This window comes from Pituophis catenifer, unplaced genomic scaffold (genome assembly GCF_029215685.1).
Source record: "Pituophis catenifer annectens isolate HBS135680 unplaced genomic scaffold, rPitCat1.0.hap2 SCAF_2, whole genome shotgun sequence".
NCBI lineage: Eukaryota > Metazoa > Chordata > Lepidosauria > Squamata > Colubridae > Pituophis > Pituophis catenifer.
In genome coordinates, this window is record NW_027256882.1 from 112,358,863 (window position 1) to 112,371,988 (window position 13,126).

General features: G+C 34.3%; 1 protein-coding gene across 4 annotated transcripts in view; it reads right to left on the reverse strand.

The window, feature by feature from the left end:
* Window positions 1-3,912: 3,912 nt before the first annotated feature.
* CSNK1A1 (casein kinase 1 alpha 1) overlaps window positions 3,913-13,126 on the reverse strand; it is a 38,266-nt gene continuing 29,052 nt past the window's right edge. For 2 of the 4 annotated variants that reach the window (XM_070937366.1, XM_070937369.1), the window contains 2 exons: window positions 12,712-12,860; window positions 3,913-4,970 (listed from right to left, as the gene is read on the reverse strand). In XM_070937366.1, the coding sequence (XP_070793467.1) occupies window positions 4,963-4,970; window positions 12,712-12,860 (157 nt within the window). In that variant the 3' untranslated portion in view covers window positions 3,913-4,962. Of the gene's footprint in view, window positions 4,971-12,706; window positions 12,861-13,126 lie in introns of those variants that run through there. The other 2 variants (XM_070937368.1, XM_070937367.1) reach the window with 2 other exon arrangements.

Here is a 13,126-nt window from a genome sequence, read left to right on the forward strand (position 1 = left end):
ATCTCAGCTTTTTTCCTAAAATCCAGCAACATTACTTGCTCTAAGTTTGAAAATGCCCGTAATGCTGGAATGCAAGTTAGCTAGAATTAAAATAACCAATTATTTTAAAAGTAGATATTTTAGCTAACTATGAACAAATAAATCTATCAATTTTTGCATAAAATATGTTTGATACAGATTTAAACTAATTGTTTTAATAAGATGTTACTTATTTTTTGAAAGTAGTAGAATAAACCATGTTCTATAATCATCTGTACAAACTGGCAAAACAAACAGAACACAGCAACCCAGGTTCTTCAAAGAACATCTAGAGCAGGGCTGTCAAACTCCCGGCCCAAGGGCTGGATGCGTCACACACTGGCCACACCCACGCCCAGTTTAGTGGAGAAAAAAGTTCCGATACATCACGTGACACCGCCGTGACGTGAGTTGGACACCCCTGATCTAGAGATACCACCTTTTTGCTAAAACCTTTTACAATCCTGTAATATAAGCAATCTTTCACCACCCTGATTTTAGTGAACATATAAGTATGAAACCCTTCCAAGTAGTATTATACAGTCTATACAAACACATTTTCCCCAAATATACTTACTTTAAATCTCTCTGTGATGACTGGCAATTATTTATTTATTTATTGGTTCGATTTATACGCCGCCCTTCTCTGGAGATTCAGGGCGGCTTACAATGCGTTAAGCAATAGCCTTCATACTTTTGTATATACCTGCTTAGTAGGGCTTTCGCCCCCCCCTAAGCGGTTTTCTTTTTTATATAGTCAGCTTATTGCCCCCACAATCGGGGTCCTCATTTTACCTACCTCGAAAGGATGGAAGGCTGAGTCAACCTTGAGCCTGGTGAGATTTGAACTTGCAGTAATTGCAGGCAGCTGGTGCTACTTAACAGCACTTTAGTCTGCTGCGCCACCAAGGCTCTTCCAATTAAGAACCATTATGTTATTATTTTGTTAATATTTATTTTTAGGTGCTACTGCTTCTCTTATCTCTAATCCTTAACAATACCAAAGAAACATACTTAAAATCTGCAATACCATTGTACATCCCGGGAGCAGGTAAATTTACAAATCAAACACACAAGGATAGTAACTGATTAATAACATTTTACTGAGACCTGTGATTTCTACATTATTTTCACTTGGGATATTATACATTGATTATCATATGCCTGCTTTTAAAACAGTTTTCTACAGAAATATGATAGAAAGCTCATTACTTCAGTGTATTTGAACAAAAATAATCTAAACCCATACAATAGTACTGTCTCAAGAATGAAAACAATATATTATTTCTGGCGAGGAATTATATTAAGTGTGCAGTTCTAAACAAATCCTTCCAAAGTAATTTGTGCAGCTGTTCTGCAAGCAACTTCTTGCTATGGCATTGCTACTTACCTTTTCAAGAGTCAACTTCCTCAGCAGTGGATGTTGAAATTTCAAGCACTACTGCAAAGAAATCAGAGTCCAACATTTTGTAACATTGGTCAAATGTAGCTTTGCTACAATCCACTAAAGGTTAAACATTCTTATGATTTTTACTAGAATGATACATTAGTAAATAAGTAGTAGTAGTAGTAGTAGTAGTAGTACAGTAACAGTAGTGAATCTGGGATGTGAGGTTTTTATTTAAAACTTTCTCTCCAATTTCAGCAAAAGCAGTTATAGAATGGGTTGTGTGTAACACTTCTTTCAGATAGAATGGTAGTCATTTTCACCTTTTAAAAAAGCCTGAATGAATTATAATAGTTTTACTCTCCCACTTTCAATGATTCTCCAGACCAATAATTATTTTGCATGCATGTTACATTCAAGTCAAATTTTGCTCTTTGTAAAGAGATAGTTATATCTTTGTAATCATAATTTTGGAAATTATGATTTTTAGCTGCCCAGAATTACCGAGTGGTAACATGAGTGGGTAATAAATTTTATAAATAAATAAATAAATAAATAATCCTCAACCCCCCCCCCCACAAAAACATGAAACTTCCATGAGAAGTTGATCGACAGATAGTCAATTAAGAGAGTTATACAAAAGAAAGAAAAATAAGTTTTCTGTTGATACTCTTTTTTTTTCTCTTGACATGTATGTGCTGCACAATCTCTTGTGTTTTGAGAGTCTTGAAACTGGACATTTCACTTATCTGATACTTTAATCCAGGATTTATATCCAATATTGGGATTCTCACAAGGATTTTAGTTTCCTTGTCCTATGATTATTTTTCACTATGTTCTATGGCCCAAGGCCTAATCCAACTCATTGGAGTTCTAGTAATAGTTCTTGACATGAGAAATATGAGTTAATCTTGCATTGACCAAACATACCCCTCTAAATTCAATCTGGAATACTAATACATTTTTCTAGAGACCAGGGGATCCCATGAGATGCAGGGGAGAGCAAAGAGAAATTCTGCTGCATGAAAAATGTACTCTGTCCATTTGTAGTATGTAATCTGTAACTAAAACCCAACCATTATTTTGAATGTTAATCTGTACATTCAGTATTTACCGGTCATGATTAAAGACAACTACTGTAGCCACTTGATAACAATTAGAGAACCAGCATTAGCTCTCTGAATCAAGTTTTATTAGCACATTTAACTGTTCAGTATATTCAGTAAAAGGAAAAAAAGCAAAGCTACATTGAGCCAATTAAATCAGCCGTCCCTTTCAAATATTAACTTTTAATTAACTATTATCATCAGTCTAGTTATTAATCCTGATATTGAGAAGGAATGACTAAGAAATAGCCTGCCAAAAAATCAGCACTTTTTTTCAGCTAGATAACTCTTTGCCCCTCCTCCTCATTCTTTTGCAACGATTGTTTTGGTCAATATAAAAGTTCCTTAATATCAAACTACTAATCCATCTGATCATTTTCAAGTTAGGAATTCATCAGTGCAAAATCCACAAGCAGGAAGCATTTTGTCTAGTTTTGTGTGCATTTTGCTATTTCATACTGTATTGACAATGAAATGTTTATACAGCATCTTAATAAACTAAGTATATTCTCCCTGAAAGGAACTTAGCTACTATAAAAATGTGAAGTTCTGCTTTTATATAGCTGGATATATTTACATGTACCTCATCTTCCATTAGCAGGATTGAACTACATATATAAGCAACGTATTATTTCCATCCTTCGCCATCATTTCAATTGTTAAAGAAAATGAAACTTACATTCATAAGAATTATAAAACCTGAATGATTTTGGGGAAATTTCTAACTTTGTTTTCAAGAAAAAAAAAACCCACCTGAGCAAAACTGCACAAAGCATATCCAAAAATTTGCACACTCTATATCTTAATGATGTCCTCCAAGTATCCATGCTCAAATGACAATAGTATAAAATATAAGTATTCACTTTGTGGAAAAGGAGTTGTTTAAGGGAGCTTCAATGTCTCATATTGAAATATGAACTGGGACATTATCTGATAAACACAGAAGAGGTGTGCAAGTCATAAAAAAACCATGTACACAATAGGCATCTGGCAGCATTTTCAGACAACTTTTAAAATTTATTCTGACATGCTATAAAGGAATAAGTTACACTGTTATATGAATCACCAGCAGTAAGAATATTTTTCAGCTGGGTTGGAGTGAAAAGATAGCCTAAGGCAGTAACCAGTAACCAATGTGAGAGGCTGCCTGAGACCAAGAGTAAACCTGTCATATTTGTGTCACAAGAACTTGAAAGAAAGTTCTTCCTTTTTAATACCCTTCATACCCTTTCATTTTAAATCTGCAAAAAATAAACAGTCTAGCCAATGCAGAGTTATGGCAGGATTTTTAAGCTGTTGCAATGGGTCTGAAAAGATTCCTTTATTTTCATCTGATCTCTTGTTACAGCAGACTGGGTATCAATGCAACAGATTATAAAAATGCAAGAGTGCCCCTCCCCATCAGGAAAACAAATACAAAATTTATTTAAAAACAAAAGTGAGGAAGTGTTACAACACTAGATCTAAAATGATTTAAGAAACAGGACTGTTGCTTTAACAAACGGTATTGTAACTGCCATTTTAAAAAAAGGTGGTGTCTAATTTAGTTTGCAAATTATCAAGGCAAATTAAAAAAAGATTCCTAATAGGAACAGTTTAGTTTTTAATGAACTTGTAAACAAAAATGCTCCCATTTCAAAATAAAAACAAAATCCCAGATCTTCTAGATGTTTACAGTGATTACATTTATCTAAGCAACTTTTACATAGTTTCAATTGGAGGATGTTAACTAAATTTGTGACAAATATGCTGTTTCTCCTTTTATACCAATAACATTATAGAGTTAATGCAAAGTCCTAAAGATAATCTAGTAGTCGCTAAATTTCTCTTAAGTCTTCACTTTAGATGCTGTTATTTCTATGCACAGGTAAGCAGGCAGAGTCTTTCATATGCTTAAAACTGGAATCTTTGGTTACTACCACAATAGCTGGCTTGTTACATCACTCAAGTTACCAGCAATTTTATGAATGTTTTAAGTGTACAACTTTCAGAACCAGGGAGGAATACCCAGAAGGAGTGCACAATTGTGAGCATTTACAATTATCGCAACTGTTCTGAAGACTTGTTCATGCCATTCTTCCAAAATAATGAGATCTCATAAGCAGTGTAGTTCAAAGTAAAAAGGTTACAAAAATTGGCATATGCACAATTCTCTCCACCACTTGTGTGTCAACCACTCGGTTAATTTTTCCACTTGAAAAAATGCAATAGAAAACTGGACACCATGTTCAACTATCTCAGTAATATTCACAATTACAGCTGCTACAACTCGAGATGCAGCATCAATGGTGCTGCCCAGAGCCAGTTTATACTGAAAGCAAGTTCTTTACATCAAGTAGATGGTTGCCCACAACCACTGGTATGTGTATTTATGAACTAAGATTTCTAGGATTTGGGAGGTGATACATCCTGCTCCATTCAGCTCTGCCTCATCTGTTCTCTTCTTCATGCTCAAAAACCTGGAAAACAAACAAAACACTTTGATATTTGGAAAGAGCCAACCAACCGAGTGGAAAATCTTAAAAGAGATTATGATTTCAATAGGAAAGAAATCTATTCCATTCGAAATTAGACTGACCTTCCACTTGATAAATGCTTTATTCAGTTACTGACATCAGTGCCCCAAGGTTGAGTGTCCCATTTATGCACCAAGAGAAAAACATGCAAGAACCCTACTTTTCAGAGAAAACCGCACCCAGCCACCAGCTTTTTTGACAGGTCAACAATTTTAATTTGGCAGCCGTATCAAATTCCATGGAAGATCAATTATGCTTAGGCTGCCAATCATTAATTATTTTTAGTTGAGGATCCTTTTGAATTAATTAAGTATACTTAAACAATTTTGCATATTGCCAGTTTCAAATACTGAATCACAAGTTGATCAAGTCATGGTTTAAATATTTAAAAACAGACTTTTCACATGTCTTCTATGTGTACAGAAGAGAATCATACTCCTAATATATTTAACTAAAGGGGATATCTTTTTATAAACTACTTCAGATACACTATATAGATAATGTACAGCAGAAAAGTGATAAACTAAACCAGTTTACACTGCATATTAGTTCATCTGAAGTTGCCCTCATGAAATTAACATTTACAGTCCAAAATCAAATATATGTAAGTTGATAGTATAAGACAGGCACTAAGATTCACAGATAACAGTACAAAGTTGCCCCATAGGGTGTTTGTTTGTATGTATGTTTATTTTCAATATACAGTCTGTACATGGAAATACATCTTCTATATATCCGAAATTGTAAAAGCATAGATCTTGTCATTCCAAAATGGCACATATAGGAGATCTACAGCATTATCCAGCTATTCCTAGAAAGAAGATTGATAAGCATGACAATTTTGTTACTTACAGAAGTTCTAGCCTGTTCGAATAACAACCCATTTTACTGGAACACAATTCTTCATCTAGTACATGATCCAATTACATTTCAAGTTATATATAACTGAGATGAGTTACTTCACCTGCTTAATTAGTTCCAAAATAACAGCCTTAAAAATAATTGAAACAAATCCTATTGCCATTTAATGCTGTTGCTTAAAAATTACAAGAAAGTTACTGTTACATGGTTCAAGTTACTGTATCAAACAAATGAACCTAAAATTAACCAAATGTATAATTGTTTCAAATTTCTAAAAAAGAATGTAGTCATTCAAAAAATCTATTCTGTTAAGACTGCCAAGAGTAATATGTAGATGAAAACTGCCTAAAAACAGTTGACATCTAGTAACTACATTCTCTGCAAGTGTACAGTTTGTTACTTTCCACCCAAAAGCCTCCAATCAACACTGAACTGCACTGCTGTGATATTACAGGAAATCTTTCATTTCTACTATTGAGGGAGAAATCTTAAAAGCATGAATAATGCAAGAAAGAAATGGAAAGCTAGGATAAATTAAGAAAATTACATGGAAAAAATGGTTACTTTTGCTTCCAGAGTATGGTGTAAAATGCTTGTACTATCTTTTGTTAAAGAGCTGCAATCTCAATGGCTAAAGTACCAGACAGGATGAAAATATCTTCTGACCATTCACTGGAATTATAGGAGCAAGTCATTATATCTATATCTTCCACTCTACAATGCTGTCTTGGACGAATGTATCTGGAAAATACATTACAACTTTTTCCATCTATTCAAAACTGTAGAGTTATCCTTTTCTATGTAACACTAACATTCAATTAAAAATGACATATCTTCTTTGCTATGTCTGTTAAACTGAATATTGACCTGCCTAGCAGAAAGTGTTTAATAAAGAAATGTTAGATGATACTTTTAAGAATGATTCTAAAGAATGTTCTGCTTTATGATACATATCAACACTGTGAAGGCTTTGAAAAAGAAAAGAAGTGAGCTCATTTTTCCCCCAAACTCATGCAGAAATAAGATACTTGACTGTCTTTTTCCATTGAGTCTAGGTCTCTAAAAATGGTATTTTTATCAGTAGAATAAAAGTAGAATCCTCTTTATAATTGGAGGATTTTTTACCTGTACAATTTATAGGTAGACTCTGGGGGTCTCATACCTTAAAAAAGTAGGGAAAGTATGAAAAAAAGAAATAAAAAATCACAAGTGGCCTCAGAGCAAATTTTTAAACACTTCACCCATCCAACCACATTGAATGAGAAGTATTTGAACTAGAGACTTCATACCAGTCCAGGATTCTCAACCCATAAACACATTTAAGGGCAGTTCGAACATGCTGCAACAATACTGACTCACTTTCCACTCTTGATCGTACTTGTAAAATACAATTCAAATGTAGGTTACATCCTTTATTAAATTCTATCTTTTCCAGATTTGAGTTAGACGCTCTCCAATAACTTAAGCTGGTTATCACCGATAGAAAAAAATAAACATAAGCACTGTATCTAGGATACCAATGTCCTAGCAAAAAAATAAAATAAAAAATAATTTGTTTGGAAAATCAGGTATGGATGTTTCCATGACCATCTTGCCCACTCAGACAGTTACATTGTCTGAGCCAAAATAAATACTAGAACAATAAAAAATCAACTACATCCTCCTCCAAAATTATACATGAGGCTGCATCTAGTACATTCAGTACCCATTGCACTGGTATTTTAGAGAAAATAATACTGTGGTCAGAACAATTATTAAGGTTCAATAAAGGGTGATGAAACCATTCCTTATAGCAAATAAATAGTCCAGGTGTTTAAAGCAAAGTTGCAAAGCAGTACAGAATGCACAAGTCTGGAAAGGTATACACAATCATAATGCTACGACTCATGCCTTACAAAATATTCAAATCAGAATAAACTTAACATTTTGATTATTCTAGCTACTATGTGCATATCAATTTCCATCTGAGTGCAGTCCTGTAAAAAAGAGTGACGTTTTGCAGACTGGCAACTAAAATTAACTTGCTTTGAAGTAGTTATCAGAATTCAGCCTTTGGAGTTTTTCTGGATATGTTGTTTATTTAATAGGTAAATCTGCATCCAATCAAGTACAGGTAGTCCTCGACTTACAACAATTCATTCAGTGACTGAAGTTACAACCACTGAAAAAAGTGGCTTCTGACCGTTTTTCACACTTACAGCCGTTATAGCATTTCCACGGTCACATGATCAAAATTCAGATGCTTGGCAACTGACTCATGATGGCTGTAGTTTCCTGATATCATGTTATCACTTTTTGTGACCTTCTGAAAAGCAAAGTCAAGAGGGAAGCCAGATTCACTTAACAACTATGTTACTAACTTAACAACTATGGGTTGTTAACTGTTGCAAGAAAGGTCGTAAAATGGGGCAAAATTCACTTAACAATTGTCTCGGTTAGCAACAGAAATTTTGGGCTCAGTTGTGGTCCTAACTTGAGGACTACCTGTACCATACCATATGAAGAGATACTGTAAAGAAAATTAAGGCTTTTAAATTAGGGCCTGGTGGCTCAGTAGAGTGATAGTATTATGATTAACACCAGCTGTCTGCAATTACTGTAAGTTCGAATCTCACCAGGCTCAAGGTTGACTCAGCCTTCCATCGTTTCTAAGGTAGGTAAATTGAGGACCCAGTTTGTGGGGGAAATAAGCTGACTTTGTATAAATATACAAAAGTATGAAGGCTATTGCTTAACGCATTGTAAGCCGCCCTGAGTCTCCGGAGAAGGGCGGCATATAAATCAAATTAAAAAAAAAAAGAAAACGATTTCAAGTGGATTATAGTATTAGTGTTGTTCCAACATTTTTAGTTAGCAATTCTTATTCATATAGTGTACAAACAGCCTTTTTCATCTCCCATCTGATTTCTCATGCTTGGATGAACAATTTCTAAATGAGCAAAAAGTCTGACTTACCCACTGAAGTAGCAATTGTAAATTAATGTTTTGTATTTAAAAAGCGTTTAATATAACTCTTATTATTCCCATTATCAGAATTCCTTTATATTGTCGTATTAATCTGCCCTAATTCAAAATTCCAATGGGGTTTTTCTATAGTCTTCGTGCCTCTTCCATAACAGAAGTCTAACTGTATGCATAACATTATAGAATAAGAAATATAATTTGTCTTTTCTTTTAACATATAGATATCAAGCAAGATGATCTACTGGAGCACCATATTTTCTGGTGTATTACTGACATTCTGTTCACTAAAACAAAAAGCCAACCAACCAACCAAAAACCCCAATGAAACATCTGAAAAGTGGACCCAGAAGTGGTGGTACAGGGAGAAGGGTCCGCATTCTGCTGGGCCTAGCCGATTGATGCTTCTAGTCTTGTGGCAAGTTTCTGCATGCAGGGGGAACTGGGCTTCCTGCATGCTGAGGCAGAACCGCAATGACAAGAGCTCAGAGCAAGGCAAACACATGGGTGCCTTGCTTAAATGACTGCAGCGATTTATGACCGAAATTCCAAGCTCAATTGTGGCTGTAAGTCAAGGACTACATGCACTTTTACCCTTTCTACCATCACCTCCTTCCCCAAGATATAAATATTGTACTATTTGTTTTATGTAACATTTTCTCCTGCCTAATACAATCTCAATTAAGTCTCCAACTCCAGCCCTTTTCCTTCTTCTCCAATATAATCCTTCCATTTGCAACTCCACTGGTGGAAATACCTTTCTTCCTTCTCTTCACCTCTATCCAATTAAGCCCTCTCGTTCCCTATTCCTACAAGATAGATGTTTCTTTCAAATTTGTGCCATTTGAGAGGATTTTTTGGCATAGTTACTAGGAAAATATCTACTACCACTACTATTTACAATTTAGGTGATATTAACTTGTTTTAGCCTGATTTTCAATAAATTCAGACATTATTTAAGTAACGTATCTCTGAACAGTTAATTATACACATAAAATGCTGCTTTAAACAAGTAGAACAGGAATTTCAACCAAGTGAAAATACTCTGATTCGTAAACTGGAAAAAAAAACAATTTCCTCTTTTCAAATCCCAAATTACTTCTGAATTTAAAATGAATGCAAAGAAAGAAAAGACTTTTCTTTAAAAGTTCAGAGAAAGAGGATACTGTTGTTAGATAACTGGATTATCATTTCAGTAGTCTGAAATCGAATGCAGGAGTATTGCTTTTAAATTTTTTAAAGAAAAAATGTTTCTTAAATAGATCTGACTAGGTATGAAATTAATTATAATTGGTATATTTTAGCAATAGCAATAGCACTTAGACTTATATACCGCTTCAGTGCTTTACAGCCATTTTGATGGGTTATTGCTGGCTATCCCTGTCATAAACAATTCTTTGTTAAAAATATTTCTCCTATATTGAATACTGAAAATAATGACAAGAAAATGAGCTGGAAATACGTCATGTCAATGTCTGCATTTAACTCTGCCTTTGGAAAATTTAATTTAAAATCTTTGTCAATTCCTTTCACACTTCGACAAAACAGCCAAAATGAAACAATAATTTCCTTGCACTTAGTTCAAAGAGCTATGGGAATAGGCCCAAGGGAGACTGCATATGTTTGTAGGTTTGCTTTAGCCCCATCTTTTTAAAAAACTGGATACAATTTTTCAATCTCTACTTTTGTATACTTCAATATTTACTAATTAGAATTACTGAACGGCTTGTGGTAGAATCAAGTCCTCTTGCTTTCAGAATAGCTGTTGCCAGATTGTAATTGTATAGCAGATGTTTTGCAGATTTCAGCATTATTATCCTTACTTCTGGAACAGTTGAAGGATATTCCAAAAAGCAGCTTGAAGGATATTCCACAAAGTGGTATTTTATTGGTTTTGGTCTTCTTGATTTCTTTATCTCTTCTCATCCTGATATCTTCGTATCATTATGACAAAAATGCATATTAACCTTTTAATAAAAACATTTTTACAGTTTGGAATTCTTGCTAGCATCCAATAATATATACATTTATGCCTCAATAATTTAAGTAAGGAAACAATCCTCTTTTTCTGTTGATTCAAAAACATACACAACTGGATTATTGTGAATATGGTCACATAGTTCAACCAATAGTGGTTCCTTCTAGATTTGCACTTTTCTATTTTCTTCTTATACGTTTTATCCAATAATTTCCTTATGATCTTTGTTTTGCTCTAATGGGCTGCATCCTGGCAGAGACTATATTGTATCAACGATGTGTTCTCATCCGTACTTTGCTGCATAAAGAGACACTGTTTTCATCAATTACCTCTTGCTGTAATCTGTTATCATAAATTTATCTCTGCCTATTTGTGGATAGCAGAATTTTATTCTTCTTTTTCCAGCTTTTCTTTTTTCAAATATTTTTTCTGACATATTTGATGTAATTGAAACATTTTTAATCAGGTAATTCTAAAATGGTAGGCACTGATGTTATGATTGAAAATGGTATGTGCAGTCAGTTATCAGAGTCCTGTATAGATTCTCCTAAATAAAAAAAAAAGCATCATTAGTACTGTGGTCTTTTAAATCATATTCTTTGTTATATGCACTAATAATGTGTACTTACTGTATAAAAGGAATGTGCATATTTTTATTTCAATTAAATAAAAATGGAAGTACTGATTGGTTTTATTTATACACAATTCAAAAATTTAAACCAACCTCAAAACAGAGAAAAGTAAACAGTCCCAATTTTGAAAAATTACGACAACAGTATTTACTGACCTGAAGATCTTGCATATGCAGACTTGACTCGTTTTGCTTTCCAGTTATCTTCAAAGAGAACCAAGCCTCGTGGCGTTTCATTTGGATACTCAGGGCTTGCATTTCTTTGTTACACTGTTTGCATTTTGTGTGCGTGCCCATCTTATTTACAGATATAGAAACATAATTAACATATTCCCAAATGTGATCCATTTACTGCCTGCTGCTATAGAAAGTTGCTTCTTTTATTATTTTGTCAATAAATCTCAAATAAATCTATAATTAAAATTAGAAACAGATCCCCCAGGAACCTAGAAGTAATTTCAGTTGAATTTGTTTACTTTGTTTCTCTTCCCTATCCCTTATATATACATATATATTTGATAGATTCTGCCTAAATTCAACCCACCCTCCGAAATCCTCTGATCACTGCCTTTCTTGTCTTTTACTGAGGGAGAGGGGTGAGAAAGATTTGATATGTTTGTGCATGAACATGGGAATTCGTCTCCCTGTAGCATTGTTAGCTATGCTATTCAGAGAATATAGAGTATCATCATGCTGAAGCTATCTATGTCCTAATTTTTTTTAAAAAAAGTACCCTAATTTTACTTATTTATATAATAATGTACATGCTGCCTCCTAAGATTGTCTGTAGTAAAATTGATGTCATTTACCGGGGTGGGGAGGAGGAATATATTCAAAGAAAACGTTTACTTCTTGGGTTTTTTTCCCTCCAAAGAAACCCATACCAAAGCCACATCTATACCGGCCCAATACAAAAAGTAATAGAACATTTCTTCCTTAAAATGTTAGGTCCAGGATTTTGGTTCATACTATGTTCCCAACACCAAGCCAGCTTATTTTGAAGAGGGGTTAATGAGGGAGTAGAAGATGCAGTGGTTAAAATGACCCAACATACCCAAAGAAATGATATGAAAACAAGGACACTTGGTTTAAAGTTAGTAGTCAAATTTTCCAAGGACGTCCGTTTTTTAAATACTAAATAGCCAAATAAGTGTTTTTAATGACCTCCTTGAGCTAACCCGTATTACCAACAGGATCCAAATTAGTGTTTATCATTTTTGGTCTGTAACGTCACTTGGTTCTTGGCTACTAACCTTTCATGTTATTCTTGGATTTGTCAGTTTGCTTGCCTGTGGGGGTTTGGGTTTGCTGCCCCTGCCCACTGGAAGAGGCTGCCTGCTGTGCGGCTTTCTGCTTTAACATTGTCCAGTCAAATGTGTAGTCGTATTGATGATTCAGGGTCCTACAGAGGGTACAATTTAAAAAGTAAGAAAACCATCACAGAGATATAATACTTGAATTGCTGTTGCATAAGCAGGTTTAACTGGCATTCAAAATGTAGCATTTTGTAAAACAATGAACATGAGGCAGGGTGGTGGTTAATAATTAAAATCTGCTTGCAGCAACTTTCAAGGTCCTCTGTACTTCTAAAAAAGTACAGCTTTGGCTCAAGTGGAAAGAGTCCCATGCATAAAGTCTATAAAGCCCTTCCAACTGGTTAATAGGGGA